General features: G+C 50.1%; 1 protein-coding gene across 2 annotated transcripts; it reads left to right on the forward strand.

The window, feature by feature from the left end:
* Positions 1-1,444: 1,444 nt before the first annotated feature.
* Positions 1,445-8,742, forward strand: PPP1R15B (protein phosphatase 1 regulatory subunit 15B). 2 transcript variants are annotated; one of them, XR_003492621.3, is made up of 3 exons: positions 1,445-2,989; positions 3,259-3,380; positions 5,767-5,808. XR_003492621.3 is itself a non-coding variant. In XM_013103936.5 (2 exons), exons 1-2 carry the CDS (start codon positions 1,604-1,606, stop codon positions 5,977-5,979), a joined length of 1,599 nt encoding a protein of 532 aa, XP_012959390.4. In that variant the 5' UTR covers positions 1,449-1,603; the 3' UTR covers positions 5,980-8,742. The 2 variants fall into 2 exon arrangements, 1 of the variants encoding a protein (XP_012959390.4); XM_013103936.5 differs by lacking the exon at positions 3,259-3,380 and having other exon boundaries at positions 1,449-2,989; positions 5,767-8,742.
* Positions 8,743-8,997: the final 255 nt, after the last annotated feature.

The following is an 8,997-nucleotide window of genomic DNA, read 5'->3' on the forward strand; positions in this document are numbered from 1 at the left end:
CCTGCAGTCCTGCAGGGCTGGATGGGGACCAGGATGGGGACTGGGATGGGGACAGGGACGGGGCTGCCATCCCACCCCTCACACCATGGTGCAGGCCCAGCTCTTTCTGCCAAGCACAGAATCATTTTTATTCCCATAATTACCCCGCAGACTGACTAAGCGTGCCTGTGGCAAACCCAGCACAGAGCTATCAGTCACCAATTAACCCTAATTAAGGTGTCGGTGCCTCCCCACCTCAGCTGCTCACCGAGCAGGCCCAGACCTCGCGGCAGGCGGGGGCAGCTCCCCGCGCCCCACACCCGGCCTGGCTGCTGCTAACTGGGCCACAGGACCCCCCCGTGTCCCCATTTCCATGTCCCTGTGTCCCCAGGTCCCTGTGCTGCCATGTCAGTGTCCCTGTCGCCATGTCCTATGTGTCCCCATTGCCAGTGTCCACATCTCTGTCCCTGTCGCCATCTCTCTGTGTCCTTGTGTCCATGTCCCCGTGTTTGTGTTGCTGTGTCCCCATGTGTTTGTGTCCCCATGTCCCTGTCCTTGTGTCCCATGTCCCCAAGTCTGTGTCCCCCTGTCCCTGTAGCCTTGTCCCCATGTCTCTAGCCATGTGTCCATGTCCTGTGTCCATCTGTGTCCCCATTTTCCTGTCCCTTTGTCCTTGTGCCCCACACCCCATGTCTGTGTCCCTGTAGCTGTGCCTGTGCATCCATGTCCTGTGTCCCCCTGTGTCTGTCTGTCCCCATGTCCCTGTATCTGTGTCCCTGTGTATCCCTGTCCCCATGTCCATGTCCCCCTGTGTCTGTGTTCCCATATCCCACACCCCCATGCTCGTGTCCCCATAGCCATGTGCCTGTGTCCGTGTCTGTCCCCATATTCTTGTCCCTGTCCCCATGTCCCTGTGTTCTTGTGTCCTATGTCCCCGTGTCCATGTGTCCCTGTAGCCGTGTGTCTGTGTCCCCATATCCCCCATCCCCATGTCCATGCCCCCATAGCCATGTATCCACGTCCGTGTCTGTCCCCATGTTCTTGTCCCTGTGTCCTTGTGTCCCATGTCCCCATCTCCATGTGTCCCCATGGCCAAGTGTGTCCCATGTCCCCGGGTGTCCATGCCTGTGTCCCCATGTCCCCGTGTCCCATGTCCCCCTAGCCATGTGTCGGTGTCCCTTGTGTCCCCCCGTGTCCCCCTGTGTCCCCCCATGTCCCCCCGTGTCCCCCTGTCCCATGTCCCTGTGTCCCCCCTCAGTCCCTCCCCTCCCTGCGCTCCCCCCTCCCTCCCCCAGGGGGCGCTGTGCCTCCCCGCGGCTGACGCAATCCCCGCGCGGAGCGGGCGGGCGGTGCCTCCCCCTAACCCCTCCCACAACGGGAGGGGGCGGGACCTCGCCTCCAGCCAATCAGCTGCGGCGCCGCTCCTTGACGGACAGCTCCTGCCCTCCGCCCCCCGGCGGGGGGGGCAGCTCGGAGCCGCGCCGCTCGCGCCCCCGCCGCCATTTTGTAGCGGCCGCCGCCGCCTCCCCGGCCCCGGCCCGGCCCGGGATGGCGCCGGGCCCCAGCGGGGAGCCGCCCTCCGCCGCCCCCGGGCCGCTCTGAGGAGCCTCCCCCTTCCTCCTTCATGGAGCCGAGCGGCCGAGAACGGGGCAGCCCCATCCCGGGGCGAGCCCGAGCTTCTTCCCTGCTGGGTTTTGCTCCGTTTTGGCCCAAACTGGCGGTGCCCAGCAGCGCGGCCCCCGCCGCCCCGGGGCCGCCTCAGCCCAGCCCGTCCTTCTCGTGGCTGCGCCTCGCCTCACAGCTCCTCTCGCCGCTGCCCTCCCTCCTGCACCGCCTTCGGCCCGGCACGGCCCTCAGCAGCGCCTTGTGCCCGGCCACCGCTGCTCCTCCACCGCCGCCGGAGCCTCTCCCTTTGCTCCGCCGGGCTGAGGAGAAGGGACACGGAGGAGGTGGTGTAGGGGGGGGGGTGCGGAGCGGGGAGCTTTTTTCCTTCGTTTTGGGCTCCTCCAAGAGCCCCTGGGGCCGGCCGCTGAGCGCTGAGCCCTTGGGTGAGGCCTGGAGGGGCGGCGGGGGCTTGGGCGAGCTGGGGCTGCTCCGCTGCGAGCGCCTCGGGCTCCTCCAGCAGCGCCTCCTCGGCGTGCCCGAGCCCGACCACGGCTACCACAGCCTGGAGGAGGAGCAGCAGCAGCGGGGGGCCGCCGGGGAGCCCTGGAAAAACGAGGAGCAGCAGGCGCCCAAAGGTGCCCCCGGCCCGAAAGGGGAGCTCCAAGGGGAAGGTTTGGGCGGCGAGGAAATCCAGCCAAAGATTCGGGTTGCGGCCAGGCCGGCTTGTGCTAATAAGTTGATAGATTATATCCTCGGGGGGACCTCCAGCGGGGAGGAGAGCGCAGAGGATGATGATGAGGATGATGAGGACTGGGATGATGATGAGGAGGATGATGATGGTGATGATGGGTTTGACAGCGAAGGGCTGCTGTCGGATTCAGACGCCGGGAGCCAGAGCGGGGAAAGGTTGCACCTCTGGAAGTCCTTCTTCAGCCTGGATCCTTACAACCCGCAGAACTTCACGGCCACCATCCAGACGTCTTCCAGCAGCCCAGGGAAGGACATGCACGGCGGGTCTGATGTGGAAGAGGAGGAGGACGAGGAGGAGGAGGAGGATTCTTCATGGGCAGACTCATCTTCAGGCTCTCCTCACCTCAGTTCTGAAGAGCACGACGAGTGGGAGTGCAGCAGCGCGGATGAGGCAGAAAACTTGAAACTTTGGAACTCATTCTGTACCTCAGACGATCCTTATAATCCTTTAAATTTCAAGGCACCCTTCCAAACAGCGGAGAAGAAAGGGAAGCCTGGCTCAAAAGGAACAGAGGGGCCGAGTTTGGGCACTTCGGAGCGTAGTCACTTAACTGTCTGTCGGGTACAGCTGGAAAAACATAACTGTGGGGTCCCAGACTTGGTGCAGCATGGCATTCTTTTGGGTGAGAGATGTAGAAGTACCACGCGGAAAAAGGTATTATTTTGTTTTTGTTTGGGATCTGCTAAGTGGTATGTGGGTGGGGGAGGTGATTTGCACCAGGATTCCAGCCGCAGATGCTACCCTGTGAGCTTATGCTCTAATTATTTGACTGCAATCAGCGTGCCTCATACGTGATGGGAGGTTTTGTCATTCAGTCACACTGGGCACAGAGTTTCTTTACGCTTTATTTTTAGACTGGAAGTTAAGTTTCTTTTTAAAACGTAGTTTTCATCTGTGCGTTCTAATGTGTCTTCCATCATCAGGCGAACGGATGAGACCTGTGATCTAAGTTTTGCCCATGGAAAGCAGCCTTTTCTGTTGTGAATCACGTTGATAAAGTATTTCAGGGCTTGTGTGTGCACAGTGTAACTGAGACTGAAGTGTGGTAAGTACCTAGGAGTGTGGCAAGCCTGCTGTTTGAGTTCTAGGCAGCAAAAGTCTTTGGGAGAAGGAGAGACTCTTCAGCTGTGGGTTAGCACGTGCTGCAGTAAGCTGTTAAAACTTTCAGTAGAAGTGCTTTAATGCTCCTAATTCCATTTAAGAGTTATAATTCAGCAGTCTTTAGTTCCATGACATCCTTTTTTATCGGCTTTTGAATGTCAGCTAGAGGTGCTAGCATTCAGGTGAATAAATTTGCCCTCTACAAGGTTTTGTGATGCTACAGATGGACGCAGCTGCCTTTCAGACACGAGGCGTTCCTCTGAGTCTTGCCTGACACTTCATACCTTTGTGTCAGTAACAGCCTGTGATACCAAGTCCCGGGATAATGCCCTGGTGTAACAAGACAGCAACAAAGGCAAGGTGTGTCCTGCTTTCTGTGCCGTTCTTACAGCACAAATTTTGCCTCCTCAAGAGCCTGGCTTGGACTTCACTTCATACCTGCTCTTGCTGGGGCAGCTGGCAGTGACAAACTTAGGCGGTTAACGCAGGACAAGCCACTGCTTTGCCACCTAAATGGAGAGCAGTTCTTGCAAGAGGACCTTTGTACCTGACAGCACGTGTCTGAAATGCTGTCGCACTGGTGAGCCCGGCTGTAAGTTCCTGCTGTCATGCCCTAAAATCTCGTTACGTGGCAGATGTGTACACTCAACAGCACTTCTTGACTGCAGTAATAATTTTTTTTAGACTAATTTACTGAGTCTGTGTGATGTAGCGACACGGGGAAAGACCGGTGATCTAGATGCAATATTTACTTCAGTGCGTGTACAAAACCCAGTAATTGTGCCCAAGGGTATCTCAGACTGATGTAAAAAGGCTGAAAGGTGGAAACTCGCTAAGGGACAGGCTGATGTAACAGCGCCGGGTGCCTGAGGGCAGGTACCTTGTTAGGCCTGCCAGCAAAGGGGGGCAGAGGTCGCCCAGCAGTGACCAGTGCCTGCCCAGGAAACCTCGCAGCCCTTTGCCCCGCACAGGGCTGTTTCCTCTGTGGCATCATGCAAACAGCAGCAGCGTTTGTGTTTGTACAGCCCTAAAGCCTGGGAGTGTTCGTGTCGCTTGTGGGATGTGTTCGTACACATCAGATGTGTTCCCAGGGCACGTGGGGGCTGATGCCCACGCTTCCCAGACCACTCCAAGTAATTTGGGGTGGCTGCACTGCAGCTGGGTGACCTCTGGGGCTCGCTTTCAGCACGGTCCCTTGGGCCTTTGTGTCTTCTGGTGGGTATTCCTGTAGGACACCCCTCCTCTACCTCTCACTTTCGTGCTTTCTGTGAGGGGTAGAAGGTGGCAGTACCACACAAAGCCATCTCCTCCTACACTTCTCATTATGCTGACACGAACGGGGTGTGAAAGTGTGGGTTTCTGTGAATAAAGTGCAGGAATAGAGCAGCAAGGGTTTGCTACCTCGACAGATTCCTTCCTGCTCTTCCTGCTGCAAATCAGAGTGTACTGCTAGAACTACAGCAGTTGCCTTGTCTTCAAGAATTGGTCCTAGCCTGAGAGTCAAGGGACTTCGACAGTTAGTTTGACCTTTGGTTTTAAGCCTTTTATATAGCTAAATAAAAAGCAACGCATAATTCTGCAGGAGTCTGAACTAGTTTCTCTTTCACTTATTTCTTGATAAGAGAAAGATTTGGATCTTTATGTAGTTATATAGCAATCAGCTAAGTGCTGTTGACTTCAGACTCTGACCCTGTGAGTTTTTTTCACTTTCTTAAGAATGAAGAGTGGAAAAAATTGGCCTTCAGTTTGAAGTGCCCCGACTGACTTCATTTCCTTCCGTGAGCTTACAACTGATACCAGCGCTGAGCAGATGAGTTTGTTCCAGTCACATGGAGATGAGTGTTGGTTCCTTAAATGCAGCGTAGTGAGATGCCTTATCAGGCACTCAAGTTGACTCACGATTACTCATTCCACAGAACAATGGCTCTGGCTTTTTATATGATGCACTAATCAGAAACCGGTTGGTACCATCCGCTCTGAAATGAGTGTTCTGGTACATCCTCCAGAGTAACGTGCTGAAACTGCGTCTGTGAGAGGTTAAAATGGTGCTGGGGGGCTGTTATCTCCCAGGGAGCGTTGGGTGCTCTGCTGTCAGCCCCTGATTAGGGACTGCTTTGGGTGGAGGGAGAAGTCAGCAGCTGCACGTGAGGTTGCTTTTAAACCTGAGAGGTGAAATATGCTCCTGCCTAGCTGGTGCAGGCCTAGCATGAGCTGGTAGCCCACCTGAGGGTTTGCTGCTATTTCAGACAACTTTTATTTTTAAATAATTGTATGCGCAGGTGAGGTTTACGCTCCTTTTGTGTATTTGGCTAACGATTTGTCTTTTCCAGGTAACCTTCCTTGAAAAAGTTACCGAGTATTACGTCAGCAGCGAGGAGGATCGGAAAGGACCCTGGGAAGAGCTTGCCCGAGATGGCTGCAGGTTCCAGAAACGTATCCAAGAAACAGAAGAAGCCATAGGGTACTGCTTCACCACAGAGCATAGACAGAGAGTCCTGAATAGACTCCGAGAAAGCTGCTCCAAGGGGGTTGAGCCCTTCTAGCACCTTAAAAGGACCTGGTAGTTGGGTGTGACCCAGAGCACTCACAAAGATCTTCAAACCAAGAAGTGGCAGCTGCGTGTGTTTTTTTTTGAAATGGGGAGAAAAGTGGGATTCTAATGCTTTTTCCCAGTTTAATATTCAGCCAACGAATATACCTGTGTGTATCCCGTTTTTGACATCCAAACAGAACCTTTCGAGTATCAGCAAGGGTGAGGGCGGTATAAATGCATTCCTCTTCAGTACCATTTGAGAAACAGACTGCTTTAGGTTAAATCCATTCCAAAAATGCCTTGTCTGCCGTACGTTGAGAAGTGGTGGCTATTCAGTTGGAATTTTGCACTTTGAAAAAGCAAACATATTTTGAAGGAAATATTTATGGAGCTCAGAACCTAGCTATTGCAGTTTTGATTTAAAGTTTCTAAAGGCATGTGCTATTTGTTTGTGGTTCTCCTTTTTCTCTAACCTACACAAAAGTCTCCGATTTTGTTAGCTCATGTTAACTTTACTGCGTGAAGCAGAGGCTTTTTTTTTGCTTCCTTTTTAAGGTCCCAGTTTTGTGTGTAGTCTAATTGTTTGAGTGTTGATGTAACGCTTTCATGTCTAAATATTTCAGTCTAGCACACTGGGGGATTCAGGGGAACTCTGGTGCACTCTAAGCCCTTTGGTTTGTCTTTATTTAATTAATACCTTTGCCCAGTACTGTTCCAAAGGGTGTTGGCTGCTTGTGCACCAAGCTGCTTTGCTTTCAGGGCAGTGAAAGGCCTCGTCCTGATCAATAATTGAAGCTTCAAGGTACATATCAAAGCTGTGGCTGATGGTCAGAATTGATAGCTGCACGTGTGGAAGCAGGCCCTAGGTCTTTAGGTAATCTCAGAGCAACTTCACCCTAATTGCTTCTGCTTCCCGATTGAAGTGGAGTGTGCTTTGTATTTCTTTTATCGGTGCGTGTAAGGAGAATTATCTTTCTGGAAATCTGAGACTACAGAGTGCTGTGTTCTTTACCAGAAGCCAGTATTAATACCTCTCTGCGTCCGCACTTTTGTTTGTTTGGTACCAAAATAACATTTCACGTGTGGCATCTGAAAGTTGAGGTCCTTGGTAGAAGGAAAACACTCCTTATTTGTGTGCGTAACTTAAAATGTTTAATTGTTTCAGTCAAAATAAAAGAGCAGCACAGTTCGGATGTGCATGTGGACCTGGAAGATGATGTATGGCTGTAACCCAAGCAGGAATGAGGTCATGCAATGGAATAAATACCAGTCAGATCTAAAGAATTTGTATCTGTTTGCAAAAAATGGTGTGGGGAAATGATTTGCTATTTTGTTCATTCAGCTGTCTAGGAGTGCCTCCGTTTTTGTAAGGAAGAGACCTAGAAACACTTGAGATTTGTTGTCTCATTACTCAAATTTGAATTCAAAAGGAGTTATGGATACGTGGAGAAAAGAGCTTCACAGAGCTTTACAGAATTTTTTGCTTCATCTTGCCGTGCTTCTGGCGATTTTAATTGTCTTAAATTTCAGAGCTGTGGGGTTTACTCTTTATGGAAAAAGTTTATTCTTTGGGTTTAAAAATTACCTTTCTCTGCCACGTGCTAGAAGTGTTAATTATGAAATTATGAGAGTTGTTATGAAATTAAGAGAGTTAACTATGATATATAGTAGAGTTGTCACGTGAAATACACATGAAACTTGGGCAGCCTTATGGATTGACTAATTGAAAGCTGTGCAACAATGTTATTTTAATCCCTGCGGAATAAAAAAACCAACACATTCTTTTCTAAAAAAAGATTATTTTAGTTGTGAAATCGTAAATCATGCCCTTGAATCTTATGGATTAGCTTTCAGTTTTTAGGAGTTGATTTTCCTGTATCGTATTTGATAACAGGTGTTCTGCTGTTTTGTTTAGGGAAAAGCACGCGGGATGATTAATGTGTTAGAATTGGAGAAAACTTGTTGACATATGGTCCTAGCGTGACTGATAAGGAAAAATGCTGTTCATTGCTCCTGGTAAAATATACGAGAGCTTTTTTCCATGACACTCCTAGTTTATTTGGTCTTGTAAAGCTTGCTGCTGCTTCAATTACTCTGGCTAACTTGGTGTAGGGGTGCTCATAAAAACCTCCAGGGTGATGTGAATTCACACCTGCAAACACCGAGCAACTTTGTGCGGAGGCTTGGGAAAGGCTACAGCTGGAAATGAACAGAACTGACAAATTATCTACAAACTAGGCTGGAAACTGTTCCTTCCAAAAGTCCTTCTGATATCTGAGATTATTTTTTTCAACCTGCAGTGTATGAAGCACTCTGTTCTAAAACTGCTGGTTCTCAGAGAAACGTGCCTGCTCGGGTAAGTTTTTGTGTTTGTTTTTTTTTTTTTCCCTCCTCCCAAACCTCATACTTTCAGAGTATCCAGTGGTGGTAGGAAGTTATTCTAACACTAAATTCACGAGTAAGCTCATTATTTTTTGTCACCATCTTCCCTATAACATACTTCAAAGGTGTCTTACAGGATGTGTACATGTGCGTTTGGAGTGAAACATAAAAAAATAATACTTGTTGAACTTTAAATCAAAACTGTAATTATCAGATTTTATTTTTGTATAATTTAGAGAAAGTTAGAAAACCTTCAGCATTGGCTTTATACAGATTTTAATTGATTTGTGTCGAGTTTGTTGGGTTTTTTATATCTAAAGTTATATTTCTGTACATAACAAAACTATTCAGAACTAATCTGTAAATTGTAATAAAGATATTTGCAAGATAACGCTGCGCTGTGCTTTTATTTGAAGGAGCTGATGGGAGATGTGGTGAAACTGTGCCAAAGCCCAACTCGTGCCTGTCTATTTCGCTTTGAGAACGTTAAATGCTTCATCAGAATTGGTGTTACAGAGGTGGTGGCGATTTGGGAGCAGGCTGTAAGGTCTGAACCAGTAACTGCATGAGTGTAAGGGCTCCTGTACTGCTGGAGCTTCTAAACTGACCCAAAATGTGCAATTCCTCGTGATTCACGTTGGGTCTT

The sequence above is a fragment of the Anas platyrhynchos genome, chromosome 27 (genome assembly GCF_047663525.1).
Source record: "Anas platyrhynchos isolate ZD024472 breed Pekin duck chromosome 27, IASCAAS_PekinDuck_T2T, whole genome shotgun sequence".
Classification (NCBI taxonomy): Eukaryota; Metazoa; Chordata; class Aves; order Anseriformes; family Anatidae; genus Anas; species Anas platyrhynchos.

Bases quoted from the DNA above. Each gene is read 5' to 3' on its own strand.
- PPP1R15B (XM_013103936.5), top strand. From the start codon at position 1,604: ATGGAGCCGAGCGGCCGAGAACGGGGCAGCCCCATCCCGGGGCGAGCC. The intron at 2,990-5,766 runs GTATTATTTTGT...TGTCTTTTCCAG, and splicing joins GAAGTACCACGCGGAAAAAG to GTAACCTTCCTTGAAAAAGT.